At 41.9% G+C, this 27,727-nt stretch overlaps 2 protein-coding genes across 3 annotated transcripts in view; both read left to right on the top strand.

The window, feature by feature from the left end:
- The window catches only part of IPO11 (importin 11), a 643,145-nt gene that overhangs the window by 428,887 nt on the left and 186,531 nt on the right, over positions 1-27,727 (top strand). The window lies entirely within an intron of this gene.
- LRRC70 (leucine rich repeat containing 70) lies at positions 2,516-8,437 on the top strand. 2 transcript variants are annotated; one of them, XM_075326271.1, is made up of 2 exons: positions 2,516-2,627; positions 4,493-8,437. In XM_075326271.1, the coding sequence occupies exons 1-2, from the start codon at positions 2,613-2,615 to the stop codon at positions 6,245-6,247; spliced, it is 1,770 nt and encodes a 589-aa protein (XP_075182386.1). In that variant the 5' UTR covers positions 2,516-2,612; the 3' UTR covers positions 6,248-8,437. The 2 variants fall into 2 exon arrangements, with proteins under 2 accessions (XP_075182386.1, XP_075182377.1); XM_075326262.1 differs by having other exon boundaries at positions 4,390-8,437.

The raw sequence follows: 27,727 nt of genomic DNA, 5'->3' as shown, positions 1-27,727 counted from the left end.
CACCAGAGGGAGCTCCACACCAGCACCCATTCAGATGACATTCACAACAGGTTACAATACAAAAAAAATGTCATCAAGTGATCCTGCACCCAATAAAATGTACAATTGTACAATTGCATCATATAAATCTATAAACTGCATTTTTCTATTTGGATTTTACTATCAATTAAAAAAAAACAACTTACCTTAATAGCTTGCGGGGCACCAAGCTGCGCAGCAGACCGTCAGACTAGCGGGTCCCTACAGCTTCTCCCCACCCGCTGCCGTGGACTGAGAGGCCTCTGCCTATACGCGCACATAACGATAAAAATCTGTAAGAGACCAAAAGTACACAAGACCATTGGTTGATACCCGATTAAAAATGGAGAAGGTTAAAGGAAGGAGCTCACCAGAGCATCAATTCCTATAAACACCTAAATTATCAGCTGCTGCTGCCTCGTGCCCAGGGGAATGATCTCCTCCAGGACAGTTTATCAGATGGGACAATAGCACAATATTAGGCTGCATTGCTATAATGAATCCTTGTATACGAAATAAATTTAATGTATTTTTTCCAAAATGTATTTCGATGCAGCAGTAGCATCTTTTTTAAGTGAAAAATAAAGCCGTTGCAACTGTCTTTTCAAAAAGTTGCTAGTCCAGCATCGATTTTGCGTTGTGGAAATAAAAACCGTTCAATTTATCTCGTATACAAGGATTCTTCATTTCATCAGCGCTCGTAATACTGTGCTAATGTCATATAGCAGAGACCTATTAATCCGGGGCAATGGGCAATGAGAAACCACTGGGGACCTGTCTGTCCAACTAGTCTACAGCCCAATTCTGTCCCGTGTGTTTTCCCATGTGTCTAGAGACCTGCCTGGCATGTCACTGTAAGGAGTCTTGTAAGGCATGTAGTGCTCCTCTGGGAAATTAAATATGCAAATTTCCACTTCAGAGGTAAACCACTAAAATACAAAAACTTATCACTTTTCAAATATTTCTAGAGGACGTAACTGTGTATATCTAAATTATATGGAAAAGTGAATAAAAATATTGTCAAAAATAAGTTTAAGTAAAAAAAATGAACACTTTTAGACAATGTCATATTTTTTTGCTGACACGTCCCCCCTATTCAGTTTAGGAGAGTGGCATGTGTTAAAGCTCTTCAGCTCACAATTGATATGTATATATTGATCTGAAATTTTCTTCGAGCTGATCAGCACTGAAAACCAATATTACAATTGCATTCCTGTATGCTTGATTTTATGGATTGGTTTGTTATGGATGTGAAATTCCTGAACCCACAGGAGTGTTGCATACTTTCTAAGTGTCCAGACTCTCAGAAGGGTCATCATCATCAGTAGTATCTGAGCCCATATAGAAAAATAGTTAGGGGCCCCTGGGCTCCACCTTTCTCCTGAAATCTCATTGTACACTTTTCGTGGACAATTGGCGTACATGACCCGAATCCGGCATTAAGAGTAGTTTCACTTTTAATTTGAAGACTCTGCAATTTTGCTCTCTTGATAAAAAGCTAAATCATTTTAGGGTGAAATTAAATGTTTTTGTCTGGAAATCCACTGGTTTAATGCTGCCGCCGCGGTGCTCTCCACTACAGTGATGTCACATCTACAGCAGCCAATCACTGAGCTCAGAGGTTTTGCAAAGCAATTTCTCAGTAAGCTAGGAGATTTCACAAAACAACTTGTTACTGAGCTCTGAGGTTTTGGAAACAACTTCTCACTGAGCTCAGATGTTTCACGAAACAACTTCATACTGAGCTCAGATGTTTCACGAAACAACTTCATACTGAGCTCAGAGGTTTCACGAAACAACTTCATACTGAGCTCAGAGGTTTCGCAAAACAACTTCTCCCTGACCTCAGGTTTTGTGAAACAACTTCTCACTGAGCTCGGAGGTTTTGTGAAACAACTTCTCTCTGAGCTCAAAGGTTTGGGGAAGCAACTTCTCACTGAGCTCGGAGGTTTTATGAAACAACTTCTCACTGAGCTCAGAGGTTTTGTGAAACAACTTCTCACTGAGCTCGGAGGTTTTGTGAAACAACTTCTCACTGAGCTTGGAGGTTTTGGAAAACAACTTCTCATTGAGCTCAGAGGTTTAACCAAACAACTTCTTTATTTTGCAAGTTAATGAGCCACACTAATAACAGAACCAATTTGTATCCCCATAGGATGACTACTAGGTGGCAAGTGAGCGGGTGGGTGCATTGCTGGACTCGCTTGTCTGGGCCTCTGGCAGCAGTCATACCTCTCCTGTCACAGTACATCCGTGTAGTAATGAGGATCTATGTGACACATGAATGTATCTGCCTACAGTGTTCATCATTTGTGTGTTCTAGAGATATATTATGGCTCATTTATCAGACTTCAGTTGCACACACTTTTTTTTTGGACAATTCCTCAGTTGCAAAGGATGGAATGACTTCCTGCGTACAATTTCCTGTATCCATAGCAACCTTTTGTATCCTGTCCGGACTGTGCGAACCATTTGGGAGTAGAGCGTTTCCTGTTCAGTCCTTAAAAAAAAAATAACAGCACTTATTACTCTGATTGTCATCCGACTGGTATTACTGATTCATAAAATAATGAAACTGCAAGAATATTTCTAAAATGAACAATTTAGGGGTAAGAAATTGACAACTATTGCAACTTTTTGTATTACGTATGAGAGATATTCTGTAGTATGTTCTGTGTTATGGCTTTAGAGAGTGAAATGTCCCGAACGTAGCTCACTATCTGTGCCAGAGCTCAGATATATCATAATATGTGAACATTAATCTCCTGCAAGTTAGTCTGCTGTGTGTGTGTGTGTGTCAGTATAAATATATACATATAGATTTACGTATTTGTATACCGCACAGATTTGTGTCGATTTCTTTTTCTTCTTTCTATCTCTCTCCCTCTCTCTTTTTTTTCCCCACAGCAGCTACATAGATGGAATGTATAGTTCTTGATTTCTATGTTCTGTGACAGCTCTTTTCCTTTCATGTATATCTTCATTTAGGTCTGCTTTCTTTTTATTTATTTTTTTTGTTTCTCTCCTTTCATCTTTCCATTGCTCTTTCTCCTCTCTTTTTTTCTTTTTCGTTCCTTTTTTTCTTTTTCTATTTATTTCTTTTCTCTTTCTTTTTTTCTTCCTTCCTTTCTTTTTTACTTTCTCTTTGCTTTTCTTTCTCTTTTTCCTCATTCTTCCTATAATTCTTTCTTTCTTACTTTTTTTTTATTTTTCACATGCTTTAATTCTTTATTTTTTACTCTCTCTTTCTTTCTATAATTCTTTCATTTTCTCTTTTTGTTTCTTTTTCTTTCTCATTCTTTCTTTCCTTCTTTTCTACTTTCTATTTTTCTCATTCTTTCTATAATTCATTCATTCATTCTTTCTTTGTTTCTTTCTTTTTTCTTTCCTTCTTTTATTCCTTCCTTTCTTGCTTGCTTTCTATCTTTCTTTTTCTTTATTATTCTTTTATTTGCTCAATCTTTTTCTCTTTCTTTCTTGTTTTTTTTTTATTTTTTCTTTCCTTTTTTCTTTATTTTTATTTCTTTACTCTTTTTTTTCTTTCTAACTTTCTCTTTCTTTTCATTCTTTCTATAATTCTTTATTTTTTTATTTTTTCTTTCTATAATTTTCTTTTCTTCCCATTTTGTTTCTTTCTCATTCTGTCTTTCTTTTCTGCTTTCTTTCTTTCTTTCTAATATGCTTTCTTTCTTTATTTTTCTTTTTTCTTTTATTTTCTCAATCTTTTTCTCTCTTTTATTCTTTTTCTTTATTTTTCCTCTTCTTTTTTTTCCTTTCTCTTTCTCTCTTTTCCATATAGCCTTTGCCTTTTTCAATCTCTCTTCCATAAAAGCTTTATAGAATGATTGTGTGTTCCTGGATTTCCATCTATCTGCTTAGACTTCATAGATAAATAGATAAATCCATATAGATACATACATATGCAATACAGTCATTGACATTGACAATGTAGCATAGCTGGCCTTTTCATTGTGTAGTTCTTGTCATTTTAACTAATTCACACAGATATACTCCTGTATGTTCATATTATCACATTATTTCCTTTTTCATTATATTAGTTGTTTTACATAGGAATATTTAAAGTTTGTCCCTTTCCTAATTTCTGCGTACTCTATGTCCACCATGTTAGTGCACATCACTTAGTGTGTTCTTTTTATTACTACACTTCCTTATCCAATATATGTCCTTTGCCAGTTTTTCATTAAACACTGGCGTCGATTAACATGAAGTATAACTTATCAAGCAGTGGCAGAATATTCATTTTCTAAGGCAGCAGAGCATGAAGGTTTGTTTTGTTCTAGTAAATTATGGACCTTGTTCAGCAAAATGTCTTCTTAATGCGTGACTGTTTGTTTTCATTTTGCTTGCCAGAACAATTATGCACAACAAACAAAGGAACGTGCACAGATGCGAGCGCTTTCTCGCCCCACTCCACATATGTCTGAGTGGCTATGTCTTTATGTTGCTTCTACAGGAAAGGGTCCTTTGCTGCCCTACTATTTGCCACATCTGTTTGGAAAAACAGGTTAATTGCCGAAGCCTGGGTCTAACTGCAATACCGAAGAGCTTTCCGAAAACAACCACTCTTATATATCTAACCGGCAACAATTTGACTAATATAAGCCCCAATGAGCTGTCTGGCCTTAAGGATCTTGCTGTGCTTTATTTGGACAATTCAAACATTTCATACATACATGCCGAAGCATTTTCCTCCTTAAAAAGACTTTACTCATTGTACCTCAACGATAATTACATCCAACGTTTAGATACATCTATCTTTCATGGACTTCTCAACCTTCATTACTTGTACCTTCAGCAAAATCGGATTGACCATCTTACTCATGGGTTATTTAGCCATCTGAAATCTGCCCGACATTTATACTTACAGAAGAATAGAATTGGTATCCTCGGCAGCAATCTCTTTTTTGGGATGTTTAACCTTCATACTCTAAATTTAGCCAACAACAATATCTCTCGGATATCTGACTCCGCGTGGCGTCATCTCGAAAACCTAGAAAATCTATACCTCGAAAGTAACCATTTAAAGCAAGTGCCATCCAATGCTCTGGGATTACTCAAAGGTCTCAAAAGACTTTCCTTGTCAAATAACCAGATTGGATCAATACACAATTTTGCCTTCCGAGGACTTAACTCTTTGCAGTATTTGTTTTTAGAGAATGCAAATATTCAGACAATCGGCGACAAATCTTTTAATGGGCTGAGTAATCTCAAACAGTTGATCTTGAGTCGGAACAAGCTACGTAACCTTGATTCAAAGACTTTTACCAGCCTAAATCAATTAGGTTACCTACAGTTGGACAGAAATGAAATAGTAGCCATATCGGATAACACCTTTGAAGAAATGGGGCCTTCACTAAAAGTTCTTAACCTTGCCTTTAATAACCTCACGTCTCTGCATCCTCGAGTGCTGCAACCTCTCGTCTCGTTAAGCCATTTACAAGCAGGTTATAACCCATGGCACTGTGGATGTAACTTGTTGGCACTTAGAAGCTTTTTGCTTTCTTCATCTTCTAGATTCAGTTTGCATTGTGACAGCCCACCACAACTCCAAAACAGACCACTGAGGAATGTAAAATTTACTGAATTTAGGAATTGTGTGGAAAGTACAACAATTGCTTCACCTGGGTTCTTTGGTGTCTTATCTACAAGTACTGAAAAGATGCACAGGAATATAAAAAGTGTCACTTACAAACCTCCTCTAAACTCTCTGAGCACTCATACAACGTTTTCTGCCCAATCACTGTCTACGGAGACCATTAACATTGTACGTAGCCATCAAGGACTAAATACTAATGAGCAATTGTATGAAGAGATTTATCTGTCCAGTAATGGTGTGAGCTCGACACCCATAGAGATTATCACAGTATCCCTTAAATCAGGTGTCATATGCCAGCCAACGGCAGAAGATCTACACGAGTCATTCTACATTTTGCTGTCATTTTTTATTCTGTCTTTTATTGTCATTTGTGTTTTAGTTTATAAAGTTATTCATCTAAAAAAAAACCTTAGGACTCCAGAACATCAAGGAGAGAGTGTGCTGGAATATTACAGCTGTTACCAGACGGGCAGGTACCAGACAACAGATCCCATAACTGTGTCACGCCCAAATTCCTTGCCAAGTCCTGATATTGACTTAATAAGACCATTGAAGCGCACGCCATCAGATTCTCAGACACAGGTCATCTTGTTTGAACATTCTGCTCTCTGATTTCTGCACAGTAGAAGAAAGGTTTTCTTATAGAACAGTACTAATACATTTTGAATTATACAAGAGGGTACCAAAAAGAAGCAAGGCAAGTGGGACACTTGTATGGGCTTGCACAGTTTGGAAATGTTCTCGGATCCCTTCTGAGTCAGTATACCAACCAACGTTGGGGAAGGTTGCGCTTTGTTTTTTTTTACGAACTCTTCAATTTCTCACCTTCCTTGTAAAGTCTAATTCATATTAACAACCTGCATATTTCAAGTTTTATTTTCTTTTGGGGAAAAAAATCATCGTAATGGTTGTTACGAGGCACATTTTATTCTTAATTCCCCAATTTAAATTTGCTGGTAGGGACTTCAGTCAAATCTACGAGTTCATAAATAGACCGACAGCGATTTTCCAGAATCACTTGATAATTTTTTGTCACATTTTTATCAGTTTGGGAGGTTGAAGGACATAGGGAACAAAGTTGATCATCAATTGACATTTCACCCCTTTCACAACATGAGAAGCATTTATAAACTTGTGTTTTCATCCTGGCAGATTCTTTGTCGGCTTTCTGTAGCATAGCAACTCTGTCCGATCCTTTCCCCCCAAAAGTTAATAAAACTTTATAGACTTTGTTAAAGTGAGTTAGTTATCTCCAAATGTGTGAGAGATTGAAAAAGATATCACTGGAGCCAAATTCAACTTTCCCCAGCAACGTCAGCTGGCATATTGAAACAGACTGGTTCCATGAACTTTTTCCTAGCAGCAGAAGTCCGTACTACAACCGTCCCGCCCTCCGGAAGTTGATTGCTGTTTCTTTTGGGCAACTTTTCATATAGTTTATTTCCAAGTGTTGGGTGTGTACATAGGGTGTATACTCTGTGAAAGCTCCTGGTATATATGCCAAATGTATCCATCCTACAAATGCCTGTTCCTTTGCTCTCCACCGGGCTGGTATATATCGGCTTGGATTTGCACCTCTTCTTACAACTCTAGTTCTGCATTGTACAAGCATTGTATAGTAGTAGGATAGACTACAAACTGTACTTATAATAGCAAGTGAACAAATAATGAGGTTTTGAGTATCGATAGTTGAATATTTAAAATATATTTATATATCAAAATCATTAAGATCGCAAATTTATCCCTTATTTTTTTCACCAACAAACATGTCAGGACTGTGAGCAGAGTTAAGTTTTTTATAGCTTTATATTACCAACACATTAGTAGGAATCTGCTTTATTGATCACTCACACTCACTTTTGAGAAAATCATAGTTGCAATAATAAAATTATTATCAAATCATTATTTCCGAAGCTTTATTTTAAACTAGTATATATATATATACATATATATATATATATATATATATACAGTACAGACCAAGAGTTTGGACACGCCTCCTCATTCAAAGAGTTTTCTTTATTTTCATGACTCTAAAAATTGTAGATTCACATTAAAGGCATCAAAACTATGAATTAAGACATGTGGAATAAAATACTTAAAAAAGTGTGAAACAACTGAAATTATGTCTTATATTCTAGGTTCTTCAAAGTAGCCATCTTTTGCTTTCATTACTACTTTGCACACTCTTGGCATTCTCTTGATGAGCTTCAAGAGGTAGTCACCGGAAATGGTTTTCCAACAGTCTTGAAGGAGTTCCCAGAGATGCTTAGCACTTGTTGGCCCTTTTGCCTTCACTCTGCGGTCCAGCTCACCCCAAACCATCTCGATTGGGTTCAGGTCTGGTGACTGTGGAGACCAGGTCACCTGGCGTAGCACCCCATCACTCTCCTTCTTAGTCAAATAACCCTTACACAGCCTGGAGGTGTGTTTGGGGTCATTGTCCTGTTGAAAAATAAATTATGGTCCAACAAAACACAAACCGGATGGAATAGCACGCCGCTGCAAGATGCTGTGCTAGGCATGCTGGTTCTGTATGCCTTCAATTTTGAATAAATCCCCAACAGTGTCACCAGCAAAGCACCCCCACACCATCACACCTCCTCCTCCATGCTTCACGGTGGGAACCAGGCATGTAGAGTCCATCCGTTCACCTTTTCTACAAAGGCACGGTGGTTGGATCCAAAGATCTCAAATTTGGACTCATCAGACCAAAGCTAATGTCCATTCCTTGTGTTCTTTAGCCCAAACAAGTCTCTTCTGCTTGTTGCCTGTCCTTAGCAGTGGTTTCCTAGCAGATATTTTACCATTTTACCATGAAGGGGCTGCTGCACAAATTCTCCTCTTAATAGTTGTTCTAGAGATGTGGTGTGTCCAAACTTTTGGTCTGTACTGTGTGTGTGTGTATGTATATATATATATATATATATATATATATATATATATATAAAATAAAAATACATTATATATATATTTTTCCAAATGTATCAGACACACTCCAAATGCTACATTTGTGTTTTCCTCGCTTGATTTCAGCCTGAGTATCATGCCTTTCTAGGAAAATCTCTTTCACATGAAATTCTAATAGAACTTGAGATGCGTAAAACTGACAGCTGTCACTAGATTGACATTTATCTTAAAAGTGAAACCAGAAAAGCCGGAGACCTGCTCTACACTGCTTGAAAGGTTTATGAGACCCTTCAGATGCAAGTACAAAAGCTGTGCTCAGTCAGTGACAGATGCATAACCTTTTATTGTACAGCACAATGTGGAAAAATAAGGTTTTACACTAAGGCTTTTGGAACAATGCATTGAATTCTTTAAGTGGATGTCCAGGACTAATATACTGATGACCTATCACACAGGATAGGTCATCAATATCAGACCGGTGGTAGTCCGACAACTGGCACCCCCACTGATCAGCTGTCTACAACTCCCACAATTGCCGGATGTACAAAGAGTACAGAGATGGGGCAGTATAGATTTATACACAGTGTAGTGGCCATTCTCAGGTACTGCAGCTCACATCCCACTTCAGTAGAGCTGAACTGCAGTACTCTTCAACAATTGCTACTGTGTATGGAGCTTTGCTGTTATGGCTCTGTATATTGTGTAAATCCGATCATAGTACGAGCTGTAAAACCAATTTGGTCTGGTATTGATGACAGTCATAAAAAAATTAAAAATCTATAAGACATCTATGTCTCTCTAGAGAAGGGACATATCAAACCCACATTGAACATATGAGATTAATTATAACTGGTCAAGTAAGAAAATAATCACCACAAGAAAGTGAGAGAGCTGACTCTTCCATCTTCATTGAAGTAAGATATCCTGGTGTGGAGAGGTAATTAAAACTTGTATATCTGCTGGGAAGGAGACAGCAAGTCTGGGATTCATTTATGCAGAGGAGGAGAACTTCCTTTCTGTATAAGCTTCATCCCATCAAAACATCTTTGATAGATACTCTGTCTCCAGTATCCAGATGTGAATATTGGGGTGTTAGATCAATGCAATATTTATGGGAGATAGATGTTTGGTGTCATAGAAAAGGAACCAACAGAATGCATTCACTCACATCACCATGGCCAACATAACCCCTCCAACTTAAAAACGTTTAAATGCATGATGCTAAGCTATGTTTCATCCCTATGGAAATAAAAAAAAATTGTGATCAAAAACATTCACAATATTTTCCACCTGGGACCTCCAGGGGCAAAGATATCTTGTGAGTTGGGGACTTCATAAAATTTTGAAAAGTCGAGCACATCCCACTAACAGTCCCCATGTCAGCTCATCAAGCAGAGGTATGAGGATGTAACTTTTATCTAATAAAAAACAAGATATTGGGTTTAATCCTTTGTCAGTCCATGGAAGGTACAGCTTTCTGTGGGTTTTGTCCATTTTTCTTAAGTAGTACCTCCCTTGTTTAAGCTCTGAAGTAATTGAAGTGACGTCAGGTTTATTAGTTCCCCTTTTATTTTATGTAATTGTATACGCTGTCTTGTTTTATTTTCCTTTGTAACATCTTTTGTATATTTTTATTAACAATCCCTACTTTCGAATTAAATATATAACGTTAACTAGCTTCATTCCTCTTGCTCTGTAAACTGCATCCCCGAAGCCATACACTTCAAAACAATAAGCGATTGATGGTGGCGGCTAGTAGTAGTTCTTTTTGTTAAAGTGCAGTTGGCAATTACTGTTTTGAGGTATATATATATTTTCCATGTACTGGAATTGGTTGTGAATATACTATACGCTATCAATTCGCCAATAATTTGCCTAGTAGTGGAAACAGCCATGGCTTTGTCCATTAATAGTCGGTCACTTGCATAATTGTCCTGATGACTGCTGACAGCAGAGTGCTATTTCAGACAAATTGATGACAGGCGGGATATCTGTGTGACCTTCCTCTGGCTGTCTCTTTAACAATGACATATACTCAGGGCTGTATTTTGCCTTCGTGCTGCCCTAGGCACTTTAAGTGGTCGCGCCCCTTAGTGACAACGTAAAACTGAGTTTTCGCACACGACATCTGTTTAAGGCAGATCTACTCTGTAGCACACTTTAAAAAGTATCAATAAGAAACGAACCCCCCCCCAATGGGAATCACCACAGGCACATCAAAACATAGCATGAGTATAAAATATTCCCACCACACCGTCCCCACTTATATACTGTGACTGTGACACTGCCCCTAATAAACACCACACTGCCCTCCCTTATAAACTACTGTATATCCACCACACCTTCCTCGATTATGAAATATGATCTGTACATTGTGAGGAGGGAGCAGCATGATGTGAGGACAATGTCCCATGCATGCTGCCCCCTCCTCACAATGTCCTATGCATGCTGCCCCCTCCTCACAATGTCCCATGCATGCTGCCCCCTCCTCACAATGTCCCATGCATGCTGCCCCCTCCTCACAATGTCCCATGCATGCTGCTCCCTCGTCACAATGTCCCATGCATGCTGCTCCCTCCTCACAATGTCCCATGCTTTCTGCCCCCTCCTCACAATGTCCCATGCATGCTGCCCCCTCTTCACAATGTCCCATGAATGCTGCCCCCTCCTCACAATGTCCCTTGCATGCTGCCCCCTCCTCACAATGTCCCATGCATGCTGTCCCCTCCTCACAATGTCCCATGCATGCTGCTCCCTCCTCACAATGTCCCTTGCATGCTGCCCCCTCCTCACAATGTCCCTTGCATGCTGCCCCCTCCTCACAATGTCCCATGCATGCTGCCCTCTCCTCACAATGTCCCATGCATGCTGCCCCCTCCTCACAATGTCCCATGCATGCTGCTCTCTCCTCACAATGTCCCATGCATGCTGCCCCCTCTTCACAATGTCCCATGCATGCTGCTCCCTCCTCACAATGTCCCATGCATGCTGCCCCTCCTCACAATGTCCCATGCATGCTGCTCCCTCCTCACAATGTCCCATGAATGCTGCTCCCTCCTTACAATGTCTCATGCATGCTGCCCCCTCCTCACAATGTCTCATGTATGCTGCTCCCGCCTCACAATGTCCCATGCATGCTGCTCCCTCCTCACAATGTCCCATGCATGATATGATATACTTAATGGTTTCTTGCTTGCAGCAGGGACAAGTGTTTGTTCCTGCTTCTTGCACAGTACTGATGTGCATTTTAGTGCATGCACTGTGACTGATTGTGTGTACCTGAGCAAGGACACATACGTTACTGTACAGACAGCAAGGACAAATTATGGAAAAATGCTGCCATTATTGAACAACCAATGGTGTCCTGACAGACAAAAAATATCAATGCCGGCCGCAGTAACCTTTGTGTGTTTGTTTGCATTTCAGGCACACTTTGAAGGTAAGGTATATGTGTTATATAGATATATATTTATATTTGGGATGGGTATAGGTCTGTAAATATTATGTAGTGTACAGATTAAAGTAGTCTGATAATGCTGATAGTCTAATGTGTATGGGGACCTCCCGATGTGGACGAGCCGAAGGATTGTCGAACACAGGAGTGCTTGACCGAGTGATTGTGTGGTGGGGGTGTGTGAAGGGAAGTTACCTATTTAATGTGTACTGGGACTTCCAGATAGATGTGGGGGGGGGGGGGAAGGATTGGCGAACACAGGAGTGCTTGGCCGAGTGATTGTGTGGGGGGGGGGGTGGGAAGAGAAGAAGGGAAGTTATCTATTTAATGTGTATTGGGACCTCCGGATAGATGTGGGGAGGGGGGCGAAGGATTGTCGAACATAGGAGTGCTTGACCGAGTGATCTTGTTTAGGGGCTGAAGGAAAGATATCTATCTAATATGTATGGGGACCATTAGTTACTGAATAAGTTTTTTACCCTTCCTTGACATTGACTTATTTCTTGGAATCACCAAATGTGATGGAGGGGATAATGACAGGAAGATGCTCAAACATCCCTATGTTTGGGAGCTTAAAGTAATGGAGAAGAGTATCTTTCATTTACCCACTTGGGGTATGATAATAAATCGTTCATCCCTGAAGTGTCCTTTTTTTACACCTCACAAACTATGTCCACTAAATCAAGAGCGAAGGAAAGGTTTTCCTCTGATAATACAGGTCACTTCAATGATGAAGGAAGCACCAGCGAGCACTTAATGATTCATTAGCATACAACGTGTGACCAAGTAAAAGATCATTTTCTATACTTGGCTTATGTTAAATATTGGGAAGAATAGACTTTTCCCCAGCAACTGTTTAGCAGTGTGAACAGGGTTAATCTGCTCTTACAATTTGTGCTTAGATCTCATCCACATTTTAGTATTTGATCAATATTTTTCAGAAATTTTTTAAGGCAAAAATAGGAGTGGATTCTAATCTGGGAAATAAAATGTATATAATAGAAACTATTTTACTCTTCTTTCTTCAATCCACTCGTAATCTTCACTTAGAGGATCTGTCACTTACTATAAATATGAGCTTTTCTTTTGCATAGTGTAAGTGCCACTGCACTCCTGAATCTGGCGTTCTTTTGCTTCTGTCCCCGTATTTCTCTGTTCCTGACATATGGCCTCCTCTTTCCTGTATATGAATCCAGGGGGGTTTGTAGTTGACTGGGTGTGGTCCCCAAGAAAGCTCCAAATTGAGTAAAAAGAATTTACATTTTTATGAGACATATATAATCCTACAGAAACACAATGGAGTCTAGCTATCCATTTAAAAAGTTTTATACTTTTATTAAATAAAAAAATATAATAGGGACACGTGTTAAAAATTGAATAAAACACAAGGTGGAGACTCAGGTGGATAGAAAGAGAAGAGGTAGAGGAGTCACATCATAGGTACGGATGGGCAGTATTGTAGAAAACAGTATTGCATAGTCCTAATATACTTCAATATTCCAAGAGTAAAAAAAGGCTTAATGTAAACTAGCAGTATAAAAAGTATATACTGACATATTTCCATGCAAAGTGACACCTGACCTGCAGCCACATTGCGCGTTTCGTGTTTCGTGTGAGGTTCTTCATAGCACCCTGAAGAAGCCCACGCGAAACACAAATCAGGGCTGGAGGTCAAGTGCCACAGCTAAGGAGTAATGGGTAGGTGTTGTGGATTATATGCATTTTTACTTTCTTTTTTTCTGGGAACATGTCAGTATGTACTTTTTTTATACTGCTAGTTTCCATTAAGCCTCTTTTTACCCGTGGAATATTGAAGTATATTAGGACTGTACAATACTTTATTTTACAATACCGCCCATCCGTACCTATGATGTGACCGCTCTACCTCCTCTCTTTATGTCCACATGAGTCTCCTCCTTGTGCTTTATTCTGTTTTGTACCTTGTCGCTATTAATTATTATTTTTTGATAAATGATGAACCTTTTTAGATTAATCTCTGGACTCCATTGTGTTTCTGTAGGTTTATATATATCATAGGAGAGATTCACCCTATATATGACAGCCCATGGCTTCTAATCTGTATTTATGGTATTTATATTGGGCTCAGTGTACACTGATTGCACATTTATGGCAAGTGACTGATCCAGAATTCTGGCATAAATTTGCTTAAAATGTTGTAAAATTTGAAATTGTGCAAAAAAATTGCAGCTTTCATTGTTTCCTCTCCTTTTTCTGGCCTGCGTCGTCAACTTTCTTTTAAATAGGTGGAGATTGGGTAAAACAGAGCAATTACCAAGTGCTCCTGACAAGTTCATTAAAATATAAGCCACAGAAATGGCATAAATCATAACAGAAATGTGTCAGCCCCCGCTCATACCCATATGCCTGCTAATACCATGATGAATGGGCTGTTCCGCTTCACCATGTGCAAAAGCCCTCAATTTGCTAATCAGTGGCTGTTCCAGGTAATCACAGGCCTCCATTCCTATTTTGATGGACTATCTGAAGACTTTGCAAATAATGTAAAATACTTGTGTATATCAGGTAAAGCGACTAAAATTATTTTGCTTTCCAAAATCATGGCTGAATCACGGAAGAATTGTTAAATCTTCCTTTAAAGGGTGGATCACTACTCAGCATTAGTGGCCACATCGCTGTAAATCTCTTAGGGAAGGCTTTTGTCAAATATCTTGTGTAGCACATTCTGCCTCTGAGCGGCGCTATTGCGGTCCGCCCATCCCCATCAAGTGACCCCCGGGCTTTGTGACTAAACATGAGCAAACCTGAGGTTCGGTTTTCGAACTGAACACCAACTTAAAAAAAATCAAGATTCGGGTTCTGAGTGCAGATGCTTTACGTGCAAACTTCATTCATGCAAGCAATGCTGTGGTCAAGTACGCTTGATGTTTAAATTGCCCAGGTGATTCACCCACACACATTAGTACCACAGGGAAACTCCATATATCTAAGAGGGATCAACCAAAAAACTATATTTTCTATGTGTATACGTATTTTGTATGTTTTTTTTCCCTCTTTTTTTTTCAGAAAATATGTTACTTGTTCTTAATACTTCATAGTAGAGGTCAGACCATATGGTAGGATAAGTAAAGGGGAAGCGAGGGATAGCCGACGAGGAACGGGGGCGCCCAGCTAAGTTAGGGTATCATACCCTCCGTTGGCAGGTAGGGGTCAGCTATAGGTATATATCAGTGTCATTATAGTAATGTAATGAGTGTATTAATTCTTCAATTTTTCTGACCCATATAGTTATTGCAGGAGATGTTTCCCCAATTTTGGTCTGACCTCTACTATGAAGTATTAAGAACCAGTAAAATATTTTCTGAAAAAAAAACAGGGGAAAAAAACATACAAAATACGTATACACCTAGAAAATATCAGAAAATATAGTTTTTTGGTTGATCCTTCTTAGATCCTTAGATCCTTCTTAGATATATGGAGCTTCCCTTTGGTACTAATGTATGTGGGTGAATCACCTGGGCAATTTTATGAATAATAAAGAGATTTTTATAGGGATTTGAGTTTTTTCACGTGAATTTGTTTTTTGACTGTCCCAATAATATTGGTGTATGTTAACCGGAAGTACGCTTGATGCTCAGCCTGTGCGAGCCGCCTGCAGTGTTTGGACGGCTCACACTGGGGGTAGCATCAGGATGATTAAATGTAGCGTGCAACCTAAAAAATGTTTTGTAAAAGCCTGCCCATTCTCCCCCGGAAGCGATCTTTTAATAGTTGGCTGTATGTGGGTGCAGAGTCAAACTGCCAATCAGTGGCTTGCGTGTTTGGGTCACGCTCAAACCAATGGATGCTCTGCTTGTTTGCTGTCGGTGAACAAAACCTCCACTGAACCGCTAATCTCTATCTGTGACCTCTGAGATCCGGTGATGTCACGTCAACTTCAGGTTGACCCGACATCACCGCGACTGGCCCCAGTCTCCCTGACTGACTAGACTGTGGGTGGAGTTTCCCCGCACATCACAGCCCAGCATCCCTCCTGCTTGTGTGGTATGCAGCAAATGAGAGCGCGCAAAATGCTGGGCTATGACGAGCAGTGAAACGCCACCCACAGCCCAGCCACTAAGGAAGACTGGGGCCCGCCTCGGTGATGTTGCGTCAATTGGAAGTGGACGTGGCATCACTGGATCTAAGAGGTCACAGAGCCCGGGGGTCACTTGATGGGGATGAGCGGACCACAATAGTGCGATTCAGAGCCAGAATGTGCAATAAAAGCCTTCCCTATGAGTTTTACAGAGATGTGGCCACTAATGATGAGTAGGGAACCGCCCCTTTAAATTTTGGGGGGAGGAAAGCTTGTGCATACTTGTTTTTGATTGATGAGTTCAAAGTCCAAATTTCTTCTATTAATTTCTAATATCTAGCCAATATCTATGTTTTGCAGCTGTAGAGTTTCTGCTCTTCTGTCTTCAGTATTGTTCCGCGGCGGGGCCCTGTGTGCTTGTTGGGAGGTTGTAAAACCCTCCTGTTTCTCCTTTTTTTTACATAAATCTGTACAATTAAATTACCGTAGAATTGTCTTTTAACATATGTATTATCATTATGTTCTTCATTGTTTTTTGTTTTTTTGTCTTTTTTTGTGCATTTTGTGCTATAGCTTATTATCAACATAATTTCATGATTTACTTCCTGCTGTCAAGAGCATAAACCATCGTCATCATTTTCATTAAAAAAAAACTTTTTTTCTTTTTTTTTCCTTTTATCACGGACCATATAAAACATTCTGCAAAATGAAAACTTGATAGACCAATACTTTTTGTTCTGGAGCATGAAATACAAATTAATGAATTCATGGAAATAATGACACCGGAAATTTCTCATTAGAAAGGGGCTGAGCTTTGAACATCATTTACTGTGTGCGTTGCCCGTACAAAGTATCTGTGTTTCCTGATGTAGCAGATTTATTGTAATGATCAGGAGGGGATGTAAATCAGCAGCTACGGAGGCAACCAGCAGGAGTTTAGGGCGCTGTTCTGCAAATGTAATAGTTTATCTTCTTTTTAAGAGCAGAGTGAATACAAATCTGTCCTAAGTGATGTACATTCACTACAATAAATAAAGCGGCTCTTCAGGAAATAAAAAACAAATACCTGTCAGTTAAATACTAAATTACAATACACTCGTATTTAGCAAATCTTGTTTAGGAAGCTAATCACTTTAGAACATTCTTGTTACACTAACAGAAACCTGTTCTTGAATGTGAATCGGTCAGGTGCCCGTGAACATGTGCAACACGAAGCCCGCTGCTCTAAAATGGAGGTAGTTTGACATACATCATATAGACTGTCTCCAAGTCACAGCAGCCAGTCAACATTGAAGAAGGCAGAGTGGACAGTGGTGTAAGTGGCTTCTAGCCAGGGTAGACTGAAGTGTGAGCAGCCTCTTTTTACCTTCGCACTACTGGTATCTCTAATATTAGATCAGCTAGACAGGTTGTTTGATGTGATAGGGTGGGCAAAAGTGTGAGCAGTCACTTCTTACTGCAGCACCACTGGAATCTCCATTCTTTGATCTGATAGACAGGGTGGACAGCAGTGTGAGCAGTCTCTTCTTACCTCAGCACCACTGGAATCTCCATTGTTTGATCTGATAGGGTGGACAGCAGTGTAAGCAGTCTCTTACCTCAGCTCAGCACCACTGGAATCTCAACTGTTTGATCTAATAGACAGGGTGTTCAGCAGTGTGAGCAGTCTCCTCTTACCTCAGCTCAGCACCACTGGAATCTCAACTGTTTGATCTGATAGACAGGGTGGTCAGCAGTGTGAGCAGTCTCTTCTTCAGCACCCCTGATATCTAAAGTATTAGATCAGATAGACAGAGTTGACAGCAGTCTGAGCAGCCTCTTCTTATCTCCACACCCCTGGTATCTACAGTATCAGATCAGAAAGACAGGGTGGGTCCGGAGTGTGAGCAGCCTCTACTTACATGAGCCCCCCTGATATCTACACTTCTAGATCAGATAGACAGGGTGGACAGCACTATGAACAGCCTCTTCTTACCTCAGAATCCCTGATATCTACAGTAGAAGATCAGACATACAGGATGGATAGCAATTTGAGCAGCTTTTTCTTATCTCTACATCTCTGGTATCTTCAGTATCAGATCAGATAGGCTCCACCCATTGCTGTCCACCCTGTCTATCTCCTGCCTTTAGTATCTGCAGTATTAGATCAGATTGCCAGATTGGATGTTATACTCCTGCCCCTGTTTTGGGTCCGCCAAATGTCAGGCTTTGCAAACAACCTAGCGCCCTTCAATTGGATGTTGCTCCTTGGACCTATTAAAGGGCTTGGAAGTCTCACATCTGCTCCCTGGTAATAACCTTGTTTAAGTTCTCAGAGACTGAGCTGGAGTCTACTCTTTGTACTGCATCATGGCTACTGCTGAGCTCTAGAGTCCTGTCCATGACCCGCTCTCCATTCTGTAGACTGCAGGTCGATTCAGGCCTGTGGTCTACACAACAGCAGGGAGATTCACTGACAAGGCGGCGATGTGGGGGAAATACTTCCTTATTGTTACATTTATATTATGACTAGAAGGTGGCCCGATTCTAACGTATCGGGTAGTCTAGAATGTGTATGTAGGTTAGCAGACTGAATAATAAGGTAATGAATGGACAACAGAACTACAGAAGGAACAGTTTTAATAGATGAGTCTAATGTTTAATGATGTCCATGGCTTGTAATGAAAGAAGGCCATGAACAGTGTAAAGTTAAGTAAAAATATTGTTGTACACCACATTTTGTGTGAAGACCTTTTCACTATCTGTAAGTAACTTTCCTTGTAAAGGGGTGTCAACAACTTTCACTTTGACGTTGGATCTCATTGTCACTCTTGAAAACGCAACGTACAGTTGTCCATGGCCAAAAACTGGTTCATGTAGATATATGCCAACACGGTGTAGAGTTTGCTCTTGTGACTTGTTTATTGTCATGGCAAATGCGGATTTTAGGGGAAACTGACGACGGTGAAGCCTAAACGGAAGGCGGGTGTCTGAAGGACATATATCAATGCGTGGAATTAACACTTCCTTGTCTTTAGCTGATGCAGTGATGACTCTTGCTTGAATGAGATGTGAATACATTCTAGTCACAATAAGGCGCGTTCCATTACATAGTCCTTGTTTGGTATTTGTTTTTTCCGATATATTGTTTTTTACATGCTACACATAAAACATTATATACAAAATGGCTGGTGTCACAATTGATGAAAATAATATTATAATTTTTGCCAGTTGTATGTGAAGAAAGGAGTCGGGGGCGGCAGACGGCGGGAGCAGTGATGGCGGAGCCGAGCGGGGACCATGTGTGCGGGGGGGGCGGAGCCGAGCGGGGCCCGCGGAGCCTAGCGAGCCCATGTGTGCGGGGAGGAGGAGCCGAGCGGGGCCATGGTGCTGGGGACGTCAGTGCCGGGGACTGCATGGCTGGGGACAGGTGACTATCCATGTGTGTGTGTGTGTTCGTGTTCAGTGTATACATGCGGAGGGCGGAGTGCGGGGGGGCGGAGCTGAGCGGGGTAATGTGTGGGGGCAGAGTGCGGGGGGGTGGAGCCAAAAGGAGCCATGGCGCTGAGAAAGTCAGTGCTGGGGACTGCATGGCTGGGGACAGGTGACTATTCGTGTGTGTGTGTGTTCAGTGTATACATGGGGAGGTGGAGCTGAGTGGGGTAATGTGTGCGGGGGGCGGAGGCGAGCGGTGGGTATGTGTCGGCTGGGTTGCCGGTGTGGGCGCCCGGGGGTGCAGCACTCACCGGGAAGTCGGGGCTCCGTGTGAGTGCGGAGAAAAGTGTCGGGTGTCGGCCCGTAGTTTGGGCTGTTCAGTTAGCTGAGCTGTTGGTCGCAGGCTCTTTAGCGCGCGGTGTGGCGACGGTTGTCATTGTAATGATGTCATTTTGGAGCAAGACAGACAGAATAAGGCAATTATATATATATATATATATATATATATATATATATATATATATATATACATAATTTAAAACAAAAAAAATGGACTTGCTCATTAAAAGTATTTATAAATTGCTGAGATTTTTTATTATATCATCTTGGAGAACCCTTTTAAGCCACAACTCCGTTTTTACAGGTTTAAATACCCATAGATTTATAGATGGCAATATATCGAGTATATGGATACTTCAAAATGTACAGTTGTTCCAGTAAATATTTTTATTATTAGGCCTAAGACACACTGCAAGAAAATCGGTGTGAGCGGAGTGCGATAAAACATCGCATTCCACTCGGACCAATATTAGCCTGTGTGTCAGCGCACATGAGCGATTATTTTCTCAGCCCTAATTGGACCGAGAAAACAATCGCAGCATGCTGTGGGTGTAATGCGATTCTGGTTTCTCTCGCACCCATTCAAGTTTATGGGGCGAGAGAAAAATCGCACTGCACTCGCACTACACCATTGTACCGCGAGTGCAGGGCGAGAATGGCAATAGCCAGCAACGGCAGAGAGAGGGAGAGAAATCCCTCCCCTCCACAGCAGCTGCCCGCCCCTCCTCCGCACTGGCCCGCCCCTCCTCAGAGCCAGCCCGCCACCCGCAGCTGAGGTCCGCTTGCACAGTTGGACCTCAGTCGCAGGGACACTCGCATGACACTCGGCTCTGCTGTACTGCCAGCGTGAGCCGAGTGTCATGCAAGGGGATTACAGTAATCCTTGTGTGGCCTCAGCCTTAGGGTAATTCTAACCTGAAAGGGTAACACCGTAGATATTATTCTGCTCTCAGCGATATTCCAAAACTGAGTCTCACACTAGGTACGGGGAGATGGTGACCCATGACCAAACCTACAGCTGGTCCCTGGAGTCCCTCATCACCGTAGATAGGTTACACACCTATGTGTTGAGCCAGATACATGACCCTAGGTATCCGTAGTGCTGGACCCTAAATAGGGAACGGGTGGGATGAGCTCTTCGTCAACCCCACTAAACACTAAAGGAAGACACGGGGGAAAAAGGATAAACTGTTTATCTACAGATGACACAGGCAGGAGTTCAGCAACAATACTACAGATGAGAGCAAGCCACCTGCTTGCATCCAGAGCTAGAATGAACTGAATAATTTCACCAGCACCAGTCCAGGGACGATGGGAGTGTTTAAGCACCAAGAGAGTACTGATGATCAACAGATAGGTTCAAAAGGGGGAGAGATTAAAATTCAGCGGGAAATCTACCTATTACACTGAATACTAACAGCAGGAACAATAGAAGGTCAGGGAGCATTTTGCTCAGCCAAACACTGTGACCCTCTATAGCCAGAAACCACATGACTGTCACCCATGACAAACCTGTGACACTGAGTGACCATGCAAATCCCATAAGACAGTTTGGGCTTAGGTATATGTCATGGGTACAGAGCCCCTCTGGCAGCATTTGGGATCTTTATAGTTTTGTATTCCTTCAAATAGATTCCTCTATACAGTACTTTGGGTACAACTTTGATTGAGTATGCCACTATTCTTAAAGAATCCTTACGGAGTCAGTGTCATAGAAAGGTCCAGTTTTGGGAGCTTGTTACTGCCGCATAGAGATCTGAGGTTTTATGGGACTATAATACAGCAGTGTACATGAAGACGTACCCTAAAAAAGATGGAAAAAGCAAAGTCCTGTAGTAGTCAAATCATAGATCAGACCTCAATTCTGCTAAAATAAAAATGTTGCTAAACTTAGGGAGGTTGCCCAATGTCTGGAAACACAAGGACAGAGCAACCGCCATGTATGCAGCAAAATATAGGTTCAATCTGTACAAAATGTGAATCCGGAGTGTTAAGGTGCCCGTACATAATAATGATTTCCACTAGATAAATAATTATACATTCCATTATTATTGTGAAGAATAGAAAGTGCTGTGCAGAGATTTGAGTCATTTTTTTGTCATTCATTGTAAGGTTTGCTCACATCTTAGTATACAAAATCGCTCAGATTCTCCACCAGAAAAGTTGACAAGAGTTGTGCGTATGTCATTCCATATGAAATGTGAGTGTGCAAATTTTTTTTTTCAGCACCTAGCATCCGTATAACATGCGTATAACATCACCTTTAAGATATTCTAATCCTCTATATACATTAAAGCTAGTTGGCATAAATACTAAAGGAATCTTAGATTCACTGACGAGCAAAAGGGTAACAATGTTTTGAACTTTGGAATTTCAGGCTCCATATCTTACCATCCACTACTGCTTTGAGTGTGAGACTACCTTCATTTTATAGACAATCATCTTGGCTATCTCATTCATAAATGTGACTTGGAAATATTTAGCATATGATTAGTTATGCAGATTTTTGTCTTGTCACTGACTTCTTACTGTTTTGCTCCTTAAAATATAACTTTAAACTTTTATTAGTTTGTTAGTATTTTGAAATCCACCTTTGGCTTTCAACACTGTCTCAATCCTTCTGGGCATGCTCTCGATCAGATCCAAGCATGTCTTGACCAAAATTTGATCCCGGGTCTCGTTAACACATTCTTAATATTGGTGCTTACTGGTCGGCTCAGTTGGGTATCTATACACCTTTTTCTTCAACTCTACCGACAAGTGTTCAATTGGGTTGAAGTCTTGGGACTGTGGGGGCCAATCCAGCACCTCTATTTCATTGCCACTGAACCATTTCTTCTCCAATCTTGACGTATGCTTTGAGTCGTTGTCCTGCTGGAACTTTATGATGTCCTATCCATACCCATTGTACTTGAGTGTACGGAGAAACCTGTCTTGTAGGATACTCTGCATTGAGACCACTATCTGTCCTGGTCAAGTATCCAACATCTTTGTCTGCTTCCTCCCTTGAACTTGACAGTTCCTTCAATTTCTCAATCAGTTAGCCATTTTTTGTCTTTTTTCTTTCAGATCAGTTTGCTCCTATCAGAGCTGAGTCTATTGAGTTTCATCTCATTGTTCCAAATCGCTCGTTTCCAATCTTCTACTTTACACTTTTTGTTATTCTTTGCATTTTCAAGCCAACGCTCCTTATGGTGATGTTAAAGTCGAGGCTTCTTCACCTTTTTTCATGTCACCATTCCAGACTTGTGTAACGTGTGTTGCACGGTGCTTGTTTGCATACGAGCTGTCTCCACTGCCCCGTGTTTGTCGCTTCACAACTGATAGACCTTGTGATGAGCCGACTTGTTGACTCCAATATTTTGCCTGGACGTCCACTTCTTGGCTTTTGAATGGATAGACGGACTTCATTTCATATGCTCCCACTGTCATGGCACTCACATAAAGCAGTTTGGCAAATTTCTTGGCTGAGAGACCGCTATCTATGAGCTGGATGATGCTGTTTCTCTTTTCTTGGGAAATCTCTTTCATGGCTGCTCCTCGATTCGAACCAATGACATATCACTTGGGAATCAACCAAGTAACACACTGAGCTATTAGGGAATGTGAGAACAGGTTGTAATTGGTAATATACAGGACGAAAAAGATTTTTCAAACACCAGGAGCAAAACAGTAATAATGCAGTGACATGACAATAATCAGCATAACTAATCATATGCTAAATAGATGAAAGTTAAATTTATGTATGAGATAGCCAAGATGATTGTCTATAAATTGAATATAGCCTCACTCTCAAAGATGTAGAGGATGGTGAAATATAAAACATTGTTACTAGAGCTGCTCGGACTCGCAAAAAAATGGGACCGGCAGATCACTGCTCAATAAAAAAAAAACCTCAACCTGCTCCGGAATCCAAGACCCATATAAGTCAATGGGGACCAGAATCCGGAGATTAAAAATGTTAGTGGAAGGGATAGGGGGGTAGGAGCGCATGTGGTTTACTCACCCAGGCTGTGTCATGGCGGCATACTTCTTCCGGGTCACGCTTTCCCTTCCGAAGCCAACAATTCAATATTCACTGTTTTGCCCACCCACCGACGCGTGTAATTGGTTGCAGTTAGACGCGCCCCCACCCTGAGTGTCAGCGTGTCAGCTGACTGCAACCAATCACAGGCGCCAGGACAGCCGGTGGGTGGGGAAAGCAGTGCAAGTGTCTGCGGGTCAGTATTATGAGCATGCATGTAGACAGAAACACATGCACGCTCCTGTCAGAAGTGTGCGTGGCTATGCGGGTGATGCGATGTCAGACTCGTACAAGCATGACATCACCCGGCACGGCCTGCCTCTCTCTGAACATGAGCGTGCATGTACCTAGAAACACATGCACGCTCCTGTAAGAAGAGTGTGCGACTGTGCCGGTGATGAGATGTCAGACTCGCGCGAGTCCCTCACAAGTGTGACTCTGGCCTCAGAGACACCGCATGTGGCGTTCTTTTTTTAGTTAAATAAATCATTTAAAAAAAATAACGATGTGCGGCCCCCCTAATTTTGATACCCAGCCAAGATAAAGCCAGCTGGGGGCTGGTATTCTCAGCCCGGAGCCGCCCAGTATTGCCGCATCCATTAGATGTGACAATCCCGGTGCAATACCGGCTCTTCCCGTTGAATTGGTGCGATGGTAGTTGGGGTAATGAGGGGTTAATGAGAGCGCACACCTGCTACTAACCTCTAGGTTACTGATGGCACAGGTGTCTATGATATACCTGTATCATTAACCTGTACATGAAAGTAAATAAGCACAAACACGGAGAAAAAATACTTTATTTGGAAAACAAAATACAAAAACGCACACCCTCCTTCGTCACTTTATTAACCCTCAACACCCTGCAAGTCCGGCGTAATTCACACGAGATCCCATGGCGAAGCATCCAGCTCTGCTACATCTAACAGTCAGCCACCATAAGGAACGACCGCTGGCTGTAAGTGTAGCCTATGACTGAGCCGCGATGAGCAATGACTGCATGCAGACGCTGTCACAGGCTGGGGGCGGGTCTGACTGCAACCAATCACAGACGACAGGAAGGCCGGTGGGTGGGGAAAGCACGGAAAGCAGTACTGCTCAGTACAGGAAATGAATGCGTAACCTGGAAGCAGTTTGCCGCCATGACACCGAGTCTCGTAAGGATGAAACTCTTGCTTAAATCTTATTTTCTTTATTTTTCAATTCATTTCCCCAGTGCCGTATCCGGATTGTGCATCTGGATCCGGGTATGGCACCCGGAAATCTTTGAAACCGCGCAGATCCGGACTTTTGCAGTCCAGATCCGCTCAACCCTAATTGTTACCCTTTTGCTTGCCAGTGTAGATAGATAGATAGATACATACATACATAGATAGATATCCTGTAGATCTATAATGTCACAATCCCCTACATATTATACACTTGCACTCTTTATTGCCACATGAAAGGCACTAAAGGTTGCAAGTGTATAATATGTAGGGGGGGTGGGACATTATCTGCAGGATATCTATCTATCTCTTTAAGATTGCTTTATTAATATGACAACTAGCTTACTATTTGTTATTATGGCATGTGAAAGATGATGTTAAAAATGTATTGCATACCATGTCATACGATTATCTGTGTGCCCTCCATTTTTTTCTCCCACCCATTGACTTGCATTGGTGAGTCTCATCCGAGATACATGGCTATACACTCCATGCTTTGATTTTTTTCCTAAGGGTTCAGTTCCACTTACGTTTTGCACAGGCAAGTGCAATCCGATAAAACATAGGATTGCTCTCACTCTAGTTCAAAACTATGGGGCAGTGTCCATCTGCGATTGATTTCTCCTGCCATAGCGGCCTGCGGAATGAATCCCAGCATGCTGCGTTTGGCAGCGATTCTCGGCCCACAAAGCCGTACAAGTCTATGGTAGAGTGTGATATATCGCACTGCACTCGCATTTAATCCGACCGCAGTGTGATGTACAGAGAGACAGACAGTGGAGGAGATGGAGAAAGTTCTCCCTCCATCTTCTCCGCACCTGTGATGTGATCACAAGATCACATCACAATCGCATGACCCTCAGATGACGCTCGCAGCAGAGAGTCATTAGTGTACGCCCCTAAGCAGACGAGCTACTCGGATCCGGGATAGCTGTGGCTCGAGGGTCCCTGGACCCGGGGCTCAGCGGCCACTTGAAATAAAAAGAGGGGGCTATTTACAGGGGAATAGTTTGTGATGCCACCTGCGGGTTGCGGTAAGAAGGGAGTACCCCCGCTGCCGAGGGGAGTACCGGGGCAGATGATGTGGGGTCAGCTAGGTGACAATTCCCTCCGCAGGTAGGGAGGCCAAGGAAATCTGCAGGGTTAGTTGATGGTTCTGTGCAGGCTTGCTGGGCAGGCAGGATGCCGGGAGGGGGGCAGTGTACTCACTCAGGTTATTGTGATGTTAGAGGCAGCCAATAAAGCAGACTCACACACTGTAGTAAACCAAAGTCTCTGGGTACCACTGCAATTGTGGGGAACCCGTCAGGGTGTCCGCTCCCACCGGTATCACTTTAATGGTCCGGAGCCTGCCTCCATGCACAATTTTAGTTGTTCTTGTGACCCTTTGGCCTGAAGCTGTCAGGGTCCCACTCCCCATGTGTAGGGGAGCTATGCTCTTGAGGGCTAGGACTTGGGATCTCAGTGGGTTGCATAAGCTGGAAAGCCCTATTCCCCTCATTGTGCTGATGCCTTCGATCTCTGAGCTCTTGGGGAAGTTCATAAAGAGACTATCCTCCACAGGTTAATTATCAAGGCACTTGAAGATTTTCCCTGATCTAGGGTCCTGTACCCCGCTGTGCTCAGTACCGGTCCAGTTACTGGACTTTCTGGTGCCGACCGTTCTTCAAAACTAAGTCAGGGCACTCCTTTCCAATACCCTGCGACCGGGTCTCCGACTCCTCTCGTCCCGGACCACTGTCTTAGGGCTACTCTGAACTCACTTCTTTCCCTCCCACCAGTCTACCTGACCCTTAGGTGAGTGGCCCTTTTCCAGCTAGACCAACCCACTGGTGTGCCTGACAGGTCATGATGTAAGGTGTGGTTGGGATTTGTGGTGCTGATGGGAGTGATATTGGTTTTCAGGAACCTGGAACCATGGGGGGTAGGTCCTGCACCATAGAAAGAGAGGATGCAGTCCCCTGTGACACCCTGATATAGTCAGGGGCGTCACATTAGCATATCGCTTTCAGTGGTCTCGCATCAGAAGCAGTATGGCAGTGGAACCGAACCCTAAGGCTATGTGCCCACGCTGCGGATTTTGCGCGGATTTTGCCGCGGATTTGCCGCGGATTTCCCAAAAATCTGCAGCAGCGGCCCTTCCAAGCCATTTCAATGGCATTTTGGAAATGCTGTGTCCATGCTGCGGATTTTTCCGCTGCGGATTTGCCGCGGATTTTGATCCGGAAAAATCTGCAGCATGTCAATTGTTTGGTGCAGATTTGGTGCGGATTTTTGGTTTTGAATGGGGAAAAAAAAAAAAAAAAAATCCGCATCAAAATCCGCGGTAAATCCGCGGCAAATCCGCGGGTGCGGATTTGCCGCGAAAGTCGCGGATTTTCAGGCAGAAAAATCCGCAGGTACCTTCTACCGTGGACACATAGCCTTAAGGCTATGTGTCCACGGTAGAATGTACCTGCGGATTTTTCTGCATGAAAATCCGCGACTTTCGCGGCAAATCCGCACCCGCGGATTTACCGCGGATTTCCTGCGGATTTTGATGCGGATTTCTTTTCTTTTTTTCCCCCATTCTATACCCACAATCCGCACCAAAATCCGCAACAAATAATTGACATGCTGCAGATTTTTCCGCATCAAAATCCGCAGCATGGCCACAGCATTTCCAAAATGCCATTGAAATGGCTTGGAA

Source organism: Anomaloglossus baeobatrachus, chromosome 1 (assembly GCF_048569485.1).
Source record: "Anomaloglossus baeobatrachus isolate aAnoBae1 chromosome 1, aAnoBae1.hap1, whole genome shotgun sequence".
In the NCBI taxonomy this organism is placed as follows: Eukaryota; Metazoa; Chordata; class Amphibia; order Anura; family Aromobatidae; genus Anomaloglossus; species Anomaloglossus baeobatrachus.
Note: the sequence above shows the minus strand (reverse complement) of the source record. Positions and strands in the feature narration are given on the sequence as shown.